This window comes from Ambystoma mexicanum, chromosome 2p (assembly GCF_040938575.1).
Source record: "Ambystoma mexicanum isolate Mex_15411 chromosome 2p, UKY_AmexF1_1, whole genome shotgun sequence".
Lineage (NCBI taxonomy): Eukaryota > Metazoa > Chordata > Amphibia > Caudata > Ambystomatidae > Ambystoma > Ambystoma mexicanum.
Genome location: NC_090923.1, coordinates 26192889 through 26206142, shown reverse-complemented (window position 1 = coordinate 26206142; position 13254 = coordinate 26192889). Strand labels below are relative to the sequence as shown.

General features: G+C 46.2%; 1 protein-coding gene across 1 annotated transcript in view; it reads left to right on the top strand.

Annotated features, from left to right (window-relative positions):
• STAB1 (stabilin 1) overlaps positions 1-13254 on the top strand; it is a 1160316-nt gene that overhangs the window by 775690 nt on the left and 371372 nt on the right. Inside the window, exons 49-52 of the mRNA XM_069643183.1 lie at positions 3571-3711; positions 8157-8216; positions 9555-9731; positions 11343-11429. Of these exons, the coding sequence (XP_069499284.1) occupies positions 3571-3711; positions 8157-8216; positions 9555-9731; positions 11343-11429 (465 nt within the window). The remainder of the gene's footprint in view (positions 1-3570; positions 3712-8156; positions 8217-9554; positions 9732-11342; positions 11430-13254) is intronic.

Genomic DNA, 13254 nt, shown 5'->3' with positions numbered 1-13254 from the left:
GGTATGCAGTGATAAAATCGTGGCAAAAATGTCGCCTTTACAAAGAATTGCGGCAAAAATGCTGTGGTTTCCCACTTTAAAGGTGTACTCCATTACACCATTTAAGGGGAGCGGGGCTTGCGGGGGTGTCTCCCGCTTGCCTTAAATAGTATAATGGGTCCAAGGGTTGCGAGGGTGTCCCCCGCATCCTTAACATGGATTGCGGCAGCAAAACCACAGCCTTTTTGCCGCGATATTTTGTGTTCACTGCCATTTGTGCAACGATTATAACACATGGAACCCATAGGACTCCATGGAGGGGATTGACTTAATAACCGGCACCAGCAATACCAGCAAGATAGACTCAAACTATGAGTCAGTGTTTGTTCATATATCGATATACCCTGTACATAAATATGACATCATTATCAAGCGCGGTTGCACCCTGCTCCCCCAATCTAACGCCCCTCAGATACCCAGTACAACCGATTAGTTAATAGCTATGTACCCTATACTGTCAAGTGTCAGCTGTTGGTCTGCACTTAGTCTGTGCAAAGTTATAGAAAATTGTGCCACGTGTCTCAAATGTCTTTTCTCGCCATTTCTCAGACTCTTTATCCTCCTTTCAGTGGAGGCTGGCTTACCAAGCTCTTCCGTCTTTATCCTCCTTTCCATGGAGGCTAGTTTACCAAGCTCTTCCTTCTTTGTAGATTTCCAGTGGAGGCTAATTTACCAAGCTCTTCCGTCTTAGTAGATTTCCAGTGGAGGCTAATTTACCAAGCTCTTCCGTCTTTGTGGATTGCCATGGAGGCTGGTTTACCAAGCTCTTCTGTTTTAGTGGATTTCCAGTGTTTGAACACAAATCTCGTACTCGTCGCCAGACCTGGTTTTTATCATAAGATTGCTCTTATATGTGGATTTCAAATGTTTTGTGACATCTTTAATCAATGTCACTGTTAACTGACATACATGTATGCTTTACTAATTTAATCTAGCCTGTCTCAGTGACCAGGATTGCAATGAAACCTTTGTTCAGGTGCGCATCATGTGAATGCGCGTGCCTTTAGCTCTGTTGCATGAGTTTGGAAGCCAATGGGCCAGATTTAAATCTGTTCTCTGATGTCCACTGTATGCTGTAGATAATCTATTGCTGGGATAGTGGGGTGGGGCAATATTGACTTTCAGGACGTCCGGTAATTCCGGCATTTAATTTCCATAAGGGGCCTGATTTACCTCCAGTTCTTGGCCGGAACTAAATCAGTGTCCCCGCCGGCATACATGTGTTTTGCCAGTCCATTAAAATTGCCGGCAATTTTACCAGACCGGCGAAACTGTAATGAGGCCCAATGAATACTGCTCTGGGTCCATGTGTCTTCAGATACAGGCCAGCAACAGCCCACAGCGCACAGGTTTGCTCTGGGAGAAGGGGAAAGAAAGGAAATAAAATGATAGGCAGTATCATGATGGACTTCCGTCACTGCCTCCTCCTGCATGCACCCTACCCATGGGTCCCGGCTTGAGGGAGGGAGTCACATTCACTGCCGGTGCAGAGTTATATACGTATGTATGGATGGAATGTATAAGCTGGGAAGCCCAGGAGACCTGCATGTAGGTGAGTAAATTTGTATTTATTTTATTTATTTTGTAAAGATTATCAGACGGGCTCCTTTTATTCCAAGTGCTAAGCACAGCATCGCCCAAAGAAACAATTGTGAACCCTACATTGCACTCACACTACTCATGAAAGCTCAAATCACAGGAAATTTGAGTATTGGTCCATCTTCCTACACACCCTGGTGCAGAGAGCGTAGCATATTTCTGGGGCACCAGATAAACACACAACAGGCAAAGGAAAGCCCAGTGTACATGTGGTGCTCATTCCATGCCAGTGCCCTCACACCCTCCTACCACACCCACCGGCTTTCCTTCCCCAGTTCTTCTTTGGAGACTGGGGACCAAATTCCCAAAAGTACAACAATTGATAAAATGTACAGAGGATGAACATGATTTACTCTCATGACTTTGAGAAATGCTGCAACGGATCCTTATTCATACATGTGACCTGGGAATTTCTAGGGAGCGGGGCAGCAGCACAAATAATGTGCAAGCCCACCCCCTTGCTTACACGCTCCTGGCACGCATGTGCAGCAGACACCCAGTACCCACATTGGTGCTGGGAGCACATTTCACAGCAACACGTCCTGGATGGGCCCACCATTGAGAGATGTCGACAAAAAGATGCGAAAGTGTTCATTCTCATTGGGGGCTAGAATGCAATTGGGACTGGTGTGGTTTACATTTGGGGGGTGGTATTGTGTCAGCGTAACAATGACATTTTGTTATACTACATTTCATGTTACAGTTTCAGCATCTATCCTCGTAAAACTTTCCATGCAGACTTCAATTATTTCTTCACTTTCCCTTGTGCGGTTTCCACCAAGACAGCACCATACTCCCCTGTGAGAGGAATATAGCGGGAAGGAGAAGCAAGAGAGAATGTGAGACAGACAGAGAGGCGCACACAGAGGGTCTTATTGAGAGGGGAAACAGGCAAAGTTAGATGAAGCAATATAGATGGGTGCGGAGAGTGGGAGACTGTGACTCCACGCAAGAATCACCTTCAAGTCCTGCTGCATCATCTATAAGGCAGTCGCCCTCAGGTCAGCCAGCTACCTTGCAGAGAAACTTAGCATCTCCAGTGGACAGTGCACCTTAAGAAGCCAGGAAACATGCCACTGCAAACACGAAAGGACCAAAAAACACGCCTTCTCTGCCTATGCCTCAAGACTATAGAACCTCCTCCCCATCAGAATCAGACTTGCGCCCACGCTCCTGCAATTCCGAAAATAACTCAAGACTCTTCTCCTCAACAGCTAGGCCATCACATCGCCCCTGCGCCTCCTGACACACTAGATGCCATCCAACCCTCTCCTCCCTGCCAACCTGTACCGCTGTATCCCTCCTCTGTGTCCCTCTGTATCCTATCCCTCGCTGTATATCTGTTCTGTTTTTATCTCTGAAAAGCGCTGTGTAATGCCTCTTGCCCCACAGGGCAAGGCGAGTGGACACAATAATACATTCCAGGTGAAATAGATATCTCTCCTTCTATCTGCTTGACTCACACAGAACACCTGCAAAACATATGCCCATAACATAATTAGTCTTTCCTATTTATAATATCACTTATTCCCTTTTACGTGTTCCCCTTCTAGCCTCTGCGTGATGCCTAGAGGCCTTCTGCACTCAACATGCATCAGCATCTCCTCCACTGACTCTTGAGAAAAATGTGTTATCTTTTCTGTGTTGCTTCTCTTTTTAACTCTTTTCCCCTTTTCATTTCATCCCAAAAATAATCCTACCCTGAACTGACTTTCCCTACCCTTCTAGTCTTGAACATCATAGTCAATGGTAAGGAATCTGGGGAATTGAAGATCTGCAGGTTGCAGACCCAAGCTTTGGTAGATCAACTGCGCTTATCTGATTTTGAGCACCCAGATCCCCTAAAATGTTACATTCCCAAGATGGAAATATGTAGTCCTTGAAGCTGTTTTCATTTTGTTATTTCTAACATTCTCTCTTCCTCACGCTCAGGATGGTGCGGTGTACCTGAATGATGAAGCAAAAATAATCACAAGTGACCTCATTGCCAAGAACGGAGTGATCCATTTTATTGATCGAGTACTGCAGCCATATGACCTCGAGGCACAGAACACCACCCTCCAGGTTGCTGAGGTATAGTATGTGTACCCAGTGTAGAGAGAGGTGCCAGGAATGTGGTCCCGTTCAAGGAGTAATCTTAGGTTAAAAGCAGATCAATGAAGAAGAATCGAAGGACTGGTGGTGGTGGGTAGGGGGTCTGCAAAACAGTGGACAGTTGGGCACATATGTCAAGCGTCTTTGAGTTTAGTTAAATGGTTATTGCCAGCTCTTGACTGACACTGAGGGTAAGCTGCCTCCTAATGTTACAGTGACCTGTTGCCCTTGCAGTAGGTGTAGGCCTTGAAAGTGTACGCTGTGTGCATGGTCATTCTGTGTTTCCTGCCCTGGGGAAAGCAAAGCTCTTAGGGATTAACCCGGTCTCCTGCTCTAGATAAGTAGCGCTGAAATCCATCCAAATAAATCAGGAGTAGGAAGAAGAGGAGAGGGCTACATTTAGTAGCTAATCATTTTGATTTTGTTTCTGCTTACTCTTCATGTCAATGGGCCAAAGACCCAAGTGTTGTAACCACAGACTTGGCTCTGATTTTTATTTCCCAAGGCCCCATTGCAGAGATTTCACCTCTGTGGCAAACAGTATTATCTGTATGTTTAAATCCAAGCAAGTATTTAACTCTTGCAACGACCAGCCCATAGGAGGCAATGAGGACTCTTGGTTTGAACCTTTTCATGGCATCTTTGAGTTGTAGATTCAATAGAGCACATGAGGGTGCAGAGAGAAAGAGACCTGGCAGAGCAAAGGCAATTTTTAAAACGTGTTTTCATGTGTATTTGCTTCTGCTGAAACCTTAGGGTACAGCAAAAGCCACATGGTGCAGGACTAGGACCCTGGGGGAGGCATTGGGGCAGAACCTGGTCACAAATATCCACATTGCCACTGAACCTGAGCATACAGAGTGGCCTTGGGGTGCAATTCTGTCAGTAAGGGCCACATGGTGCAGAACCTGCACACTGGAAGAGATGTCTAGCAGGCCTGTAGCACCATGAGTGACATTGGGGCAGGACATGGGACTGTAAACAGTAAGGGCCACGTGGTGCAGAACCTGCACACAGGAAGAGATGTCTAGCAGGCCTGTAGCACCAGGTGTGGCATTGGGGCAGGGCATGGGACTGTAAACAGTAAGGGCCACGTGGTGCAGAACCTGCACACAGGAAGAGATGTCTAGCAGGCCTGTAGCACTAGGAGTGACATTGGGGCAGGGCATGGGACTATGAACAGTAAGGGTCACGTGATGCAGAACCTGCACACTGGAAGAGATGTCTAGCAGGCCTGTAGCACCAGGAGTGACATTGGGGCAGGGCATGGGACTGTAACAGTAAGGGCTACATGGTGCAGAACATGCACACTGGAAGAGATGTGAGTGACATTGGGGCAGGGCATGGGACTGTAACAGTAAGGGCTCCATGGTGCAGAACATGCACACTGGAAGAGATGTGAGTGACATTGGGGCAGGGCATGGGATTCTGAACAGTAAGGGCCACATAGTGCAGGACCTGCACACTGGAAGGGATGTGAGTAACATTGGGGCAGGGCATGGGACTGTGAGCAGTAAGGGCCACATGGTGCAGGACCTGCACACTGGAAGAGATGTGAGTGACATTGGGGCAGGGCATGGGACTGTGAACAGTAAGGGCCACATGGTACAGGACCTGCACACTGGAAGGGATGTCTAGCATGCCTGTAGCACTAGGAGTGATATTGGGGCAGGACATGGGACTGTAAACAGTAAGGGCCACATGGTGCAGGACCTGCACACCGGAAGAGATGTGCAGCAGGCCTGTAGCACTTGGAGTGACATTGGGGCAGGGCATGGGACTGTAAACAGTAAGGGCCACATGGTGCAGAACCTGCACACTGGAGGAGATGTGAGTGACATTGGGGCAGGGCATGGGACTCTGAACAGTAAGGGCCACATGGTGCAGGACCTGCACACTGGAAGAGATGTGAGTGACATTGGGGCGGGGCATTGGACTGTGAACAGTAAGGGACACATGGTGCAGGACCTGCACACTGGAAGGCATGTCTAGCATGCCTGTAGCACTAGGAGTGACATTGGGGCAGGACATGGGACTGTAAACAGTAAGGGCCACATGGTGCAGGACTTGCACACTGGAAGAGATGTGAGTGACATTGGGGCAGGGCATGGGACGCTGAACAGTAAGGGCCACATGGTGCAGAACCTGCACACTGGAAGGGATGTGAGTGACATTGGGGCAGGACATGGGACTGTGAACACTAAGGGCCACATGGTGCAGGACCTGCACACTGGAAGAGATGTGAGTGACATTGGGGCAGGGCATGGGACTGTGAACACTAAGGGCCACATGGTGCAGGACCTGCACACTGGAAGGGATGTGAGTGACATTGGGGCAGGACATTGGACTGTGAACAGTAAGGGCCTCATGGTGCAGGACCTGCACACTGGAAGAGATGTGAGTGACATTGGGGCAGGGCATGGGACTGTGAACAGTAAGGGCCACATGGTGCAGGACCTGCACACTGGAAGGGATGTGAGTGACATTGGGGCAGGACATGGGACTGTGAGCAGTAAGGGCCACATGGTGCAGGACCTGCACACTGGAAGAGATGTGAGTGACATTGGGGCAGGGCATGGGACTGTGAACAGTAAGGGCCACATGGTGCAGGACCTGCACACTGGAAGGGATGTGAGTGACATTGGGCCGGGGCATGGGACTGAGGGAAATATTCAGGCATAACTTGGCCACAGAGAGTGACAATGTGGCAGAACTGTGCAGTGAGGACCATTTGGGGCCCACACAAACATTGAGAGCCACCATGGGGCAAAACTGAAGTACAGCGAGTGGCATAAGGAAACTGTGGCAGCGCATTGGCATTAAGAGCAACAATGGGCAGAGTGAAATGGGCAGAATATTGGTTCTGAGAGACAAATTGGGGCAGACATGTGGCTGTGATTGCCACATGCGGAGAACCTAGGCGTTGGGGGCATCATGGAGGCAGAACTGTGGCAGGAAGAAAGGAATGGAGCAGAACCTGGAAAGTGGGACCTGGGGGAGGGGGGTATAGGTCACATACGTTTTATGCGTGTGGTGATGTGTTATATTCCTGAGAAAATCCTCATTGGAGAGCAGACCTGACATAGAACGTGTAACGGGCACCATATTATAAGTATATTTTGCTGTCCAGGCATGAAACTGGTAGAGCAGTGAGCCTGGGCAAACGGGTTGCGGGCCCGGATGAGGAGCATACCAGTGGTACCTTATTACCCTAAACATTTTGCACGTTTTCCTGGCACCAGAAATATATTGGACTTCTAGGGTGACTAAGAAAGCTGGCAGAGGCATCCGGGCTGGTCAATCTCCCATTGCAGTAGGGGCAGGGCGGGCCCATGGGAACAGGAGCATCTAGGGGCCTGCTCTCATTTCTGCTCCGAAGCTTTGGCAAGCATGGGATTACAACATCATGATGGTCATATGAAAAGGCACCAAATCCAGTCGTGTTGGGCTTCACAGAAACTGAAGTTCAAAATGCCTGACCCATGGCCAGCTATTAGGAATTGCTACATATGGGGTAAAGTTGGAGACTCTGAGAAGGCGAAGACTAGGTGATGCAGTGGCTTTGGGGAATGGACAGGCTTAATGGCAAAGTAGATCTTTTTCTGGCATCATGTTCCAAGATAGTGAAACTGAACTCACAAGCCTTTTTCTGTGACCGCCAAGTGAGCACAGAAAGACTCTCATCACAGTAGGCTTAAAATAGTATGTTGTTCAAGTAATGATAATATCAGGTGTTTAAATCGCACTTCATCACACATTTCTCCTGTTTCTAAGCACAATACTAATTTCTGTTCTTATAACTCAATTTAATGGTACTCAATTAATTGACCTAAGAATAATTAAGGACTTTGAACTGGCGACATGCAAGCTTACCCTATTCAGAGGCAAGCACTAAACGTGTAGGCCAGCCTGCACTGAACGCTGTGGGACAGATTCTCAAAAAATATTTGCGCAGATATTGAGATGCGCTAGAAAAGTGTCTGTCCTATTCACAAAGAGCATCTGCGCTCATTCAGATGCAGTTTTCCCCCTTTGCACATTTGCGCCGAGAGGGAGGGCTTTTCTGAGCATTTTAAAGTGCATCCCGAATTCTGAAATGGGATGTACTTTATAATCCGCTTGCGCGTTTTCTAGCAGGGGGAGGGGAAAATAGTGGCAGCGTAATTTCTACCCCTGCCAGGATTTGTTTTTGAAGTGCGACAGCCACGGGTTAAACACTAACATTTCCATCCACCAAACGTGGATGGAAATTATAATTTTTTTGTAATTTCACAGAGACGGCGCGTTAATGGCCTGTCTCGCTGAAATGCGCTCCCAGCAGCCACATGGTGGGTGGAGCCAGTCACACATGTGTTTATGTTGCAAATGATGTTAAAATCTAGAAATAAGTCAACTTCAACATGTTTTTGTTTTTACTTTTACAGCAAAATGTAACTGAAGCTGCAAATAGTTACGGGTACAAGATATTCAGCAAACTACTTAAGGTAATAATGAGACCTTCACCTGCTCGAGTCCTGACAGTCAATACTATCCGCCGCCCCTGGATCACTCCTGCTCTTGGTTGCAAACCTCCTCTCAATCCATGTGATCCTCATGTGTTCTATCCCAAACCACCAGAGGTTCTGCACTGTCTCCTTGTCCACATTGACCCCCTCATCTCCATCAGCCCTGGCTCTTGGTTTCAGACCTTCTCTCGATATATACTGTCCCCATGACCCCTAGGGCAAGCACAGCTATAATCATTGTCTTCCATCATAACCAAGAGTTCCATGGACAGTATGTCTTCCCTTGTGTTCTAGACTCCAAGGGCGAACACAGCTATAATCATTGTCTTCCATCATAACCAAGAGTTCCATTGACAGTATGTCTTCCCTTGTGTTCTAGACTACCAGGGCCAACACAGCTATAATCATTGTCTTTCATTATAATCAACAGTTCCATGGACGGTATGTCTTCCCTCATGTTCTAGACTCCCAGGGCCAACACAGCTATAATTATTGTCTTCCATCATGACCAAGAGTTCCATGGATGGTATGTCGTCCCTCGTGTTCCAGACTCCCGGGGCCAGCACAGCTATAACCAGTGCTTCCATCATACCAAAGATTTCAATGGACAGTCTGTCTTCCCTCAAATTTCAGACTCCCAGGGCCAACACAATAATTGTCTTTCATTATAACCAAGAGTTCCATGGACGTTATGTCTTCCCTCGTGTTCTAGACTCCCAGGGCCAACACAGCTATAATCATTGTCTTTCATTATAACCAAGAGTTCCATGGACAGTATGTCTTCCCTCATGTTCTAGACTTCAGGGCCAACACAGCTATGATCATTGTCTTTCATTATAACCAAGAGTTCCATGGACAGTATGTCTTCCCTCACAGTCTAGACTCCCAGGTCCAACATAGCTATGATCATTGTCTTTCATTATAACCAAGAGTTCAATGGACGGTATGTCTTCCCATATATTCTAGACACCCGGGGCAAACACAGCTATACTCATTGCCTTGAATCAAACTCAAGATTTCCATGTATGGTGTGTATTCTCTCACATACCAGACTCTCTGGGTCAATACAACTCTAATCAGTGTCTTTCATCATAGTCAAGAGTTCGATGAACTATATGTTTTCCCTCATATTCCAGACTCCCAGACACACCAAAAGAATGATTGCTTGATGCCCCATTCAAGGCCCACAGGGGCTGCACTGCACTGCTGACCAGTGTCTTATGCTACATTTACGACGTTGTAGGTCCAGAAGCACTAATCCTTGTCTTAGATCATATTCCGGGTGCATCTGCACTAATCAGTGTCTTCTTTATATAGGATGCTAACCTGCTGTCCTTGGTGACTGACCCCCTCCACAAGCCCTTCACCATGCTGTGGCCCACGGATGCAGCATTCAGCGCCCTCTCTGAGGACCGGCAGAAATACTTGTACCATGAAGATCACAGGGACAAACTGGCTGCGTACCTCAAGGTTCACATGGTCAGGGATGTGAAGGTAAGTGGCACAAAAACACCTCCATTGGTCAGTGCGATGCCCATGTGGGTACTTGTAACTCGAACCCAGTTCAAGCATCTCACCTTATGACTTATCCCTTTACCCACGGTATTATTCACTGGCTATATATTCTTGCTGTGCGGTGAATCTCAGTAGAGGTTCAATTTCCCACCTCTATATGATGAAACCATGTGGAGCAATCAAGAGTTTAGAATATATGAGTGAGCTGTACCGGCCCCTGATGGCATCAAGATGGAAGACATGAAGTACAGAAATGTTTATCTCCATGAGTACTTGACCTGTTTTTTAATCTGCAAAGGAAATCCCTTTATCAATCAGCTCTACACATATCTTGAGGGCAACACACCAATAGGCTAAAATAAAAGTCACCCAGGACAGGCACACCTAGTTAAACAAAGATGGCGCCTGCTCAGGACGAAGGTGGAGGACCGCGTCATCCATCTCAGAAAGCGCATTACAAGTATTGATGTCTCTTCGGCAAGCAGGCAGTGGTAATGAATATTATGGGCATAAGCAGTGAGTAGGCTCCCACACCCAGTGGCACGCTTGTTCATGAGGCAAATTGTTCACGCATTTCAGAGAGGTGGTCAATGTTTTGTAGAGCAGCTCAACAGAACAAAAGTATTTAATAAATCCGTCAGTTTATGGATCGAAAGTTAGAAGTGTAAGATGGTTCCAGTAGTTAATGGCTGTGTTTCGAAATGAACAACCAGAAGAATTCACAAGTCAAACATTGCAACACATCGCGGTGGGCAACCTTGCACACCACTATTTTGTAGCCCATCTGCACCATTGCACCATTGCAGAAGGGGACCAGCCATGTGCAAATGAGTATTGTTACTGCTTTTAACTAAGCCATGTGCGCATCCTAACCTCGAGATATTGTAAAGGGGATCAGCGAGAGATAGGGACAGCCTGAGAGGGGAGGGCCTTACATTGGTGAACATAAATGAATACTCAGAATCTCAGATCTGGGAAATGCATCCAAGGGCATCTGCAGATTCTTATAGCGAAGACAAGGATATGCGCATACAAAAGCCCATCTAAACTGTGGTCATTCAGTCGGGCGTACACAAATTTGTGCTAGAGACCTGTCGTGATCCCATTTCTTGACTGGCAGACACTGATGGACATTTGGCATGTGAGTGAATCTCATTCACCTTCAGTCAAAGGATCACAATGTTTGGAGACGGTATTGACAGAAAATCTGTAGATTGAATCTACTTATAGAGATAGTTATTTCTTTTAGTTTGATAACGGTGCTGTCTGTACTGTGGATGTTTCTGTGATGTACTCAAACTCAGTGTATAGAAATAACAGCCTCTGAAGGAATATGTAAACTTATCTTTATTAAGGAATGTTCAAGTTGGGTCAGGATGTTGCCTGGCTCTTGTCGTGGAGTCGTCACGTGGCCCAAGCGTTCAGTTAGTTCTTCTGGAAGGACTCAGATAGTCTCTCAGTTAAAGTTGGGCTTTAGATTCAGTCTTCCTAATACACCAGATTTCAGTTCTGTAAAATAAGTGTATGAGTTGCTTATGTATGGATGCTCCAGTTTAAATGTCTTACTCTTTGTTACCTTCATGTTTGCAGGTCCTGGCTGCTAGCCTCCCACATGTGCAGTCAGTGAGGACCATGTACGGATCAACCATTTCATTCAAATGCAGCAACAGCAATATTGTGAGTACTCTCCACCCAGAACCACACTAAGCCTGGGGCAGAGGGAACTTGTTTAAACTCCTGTTGTTTAAAGGTGCCATTTGGAATGGAGTCAAGGCTAAGCTCAACCAGTTCTCAGTCCACCGCTGTGCGTTCGTAGCAAGAAATATGTGCTCACACTGGTTACTGCTGTTCCCTTGTTTGCTGACTTTGCTTTCGGTTCTCATTATTGTAACTCATGTTACTTTGCTGACTGCTCTGCCTTCTGTTACCACAGTTTGACCCATCACTGCTGCTCCTTTCTACATTAACCACTATGGTCACTGTTCCCATCTTTGCTGACCGTTCACCATCCCTGTGCTCTTGTACCTTTTGCTGACTGTGTCATGGCGTTTCTTTCCTTTACTGACTGTACTCTATGGTGATGTCACATTTCTTGCCTGATTATTGCAGCTCCTTCCTGCTCTTGCTCTGGTTGCTGGCTGTGCTCACAGTTGTTCACTTCTTTGTTGACTGCTCCTTCCTTTACCGTCTACTCTCACTGTTGTTGCTTTGGTTGCTGACTGTGCTTGCAATTGTTCCATTCTTTGTTGAGTTCCCACTGTGGCGGGTCAGAAGGAGGACATGGACTCTAGTTTTCATCTCACTAATGACGTTTATTAAATGAAATGTGAAAACTCCTGACTTTCCCTATACTAAGGGTGTTCCCCTTCCTAAAGCAACTAACTAAAGTGCTCGTCAGTCGCCAGTGAGACTCCAAATCCGTATCTGCCTGCTGTCCAAGCTACCCTCTGCTAACCCGACCACCATTAAGATATTGACGCCCTTCTCTTGTAGACAGGTACTTGCACCATGTTCAATTCAATCATGTATTTTTAGATAGTTCTTAGTATTTCCACTGATTAAATAATTCAGTTCTGAGATAAGGTTCTTTTCAGGCTCAGACGTCTTATTCCCTTGTTTATTCTTCCTTTCTCCTCTTGTCTTATTCTTTATATATATGTTCCTTTGGTTTGTTTTTCTGTAACTCTTAAGCTTATAGCTTGTCTGGGAGAAACATGAGTGTTCCAGAGTTTAATATTATTCTTTTCATTCCCTTGTAATACTTTGTGGTTACTGGAGCGGAGAAGCTTGTAATTGAAATAAAAGGAAATGTTGTCTGTACTAAAACTAAAGAAGTATAAGTTGTGAAACTGGTAAACGATAACCAAATCAGAAGAGCTTGGGAAATATCACCAGGAATTGTGTTTTGAAGAAGTTGAAAGACTTGAAAGCGTGGGAAGGGAACCCCTTTACATTGGGAACTGCATTGAGGCTTGGGGAAGAGAACCTGTTGGTCTGGTGAACTGTTTTGAACATTGGAAAAGTAAGTCCTTGATAACCCAAAAGCTGCAAGAATCTCTGAACTTCTAGTTGAACACTTCTTGTTTTGACGCGGACATCCCTGCACATTGTTACAAATAGACGTGAGGGCAAGCGTAGGGTTTGGACACAGACAGACTTATACTTTGGACTTCCTGACACAGACTATATGTCTACTTCATGTTGCCTTCACAGAACCATCTCATACTTATTTTCACTCTCTTCTTTCACTCTTGTTACTTTGTCCCAACTGGGACTTGCAAGAGCATTCCAACACTTATTCTCTTTCCTTCATTATGTTTAGATACTTTCTCCCAAATGAGACAAGTATTAACACTCCAATAGTTATTTCACATTCACTTTATGTGGTTCGTTACAACTGAGATGAGTATGATCACTCCATTGCTTATTCTCACTTTCTTCTTTCACTTCAGATACTTCGTTGCAACTGAGAAACATGATCACGGCAGTGATTATCTTCGGT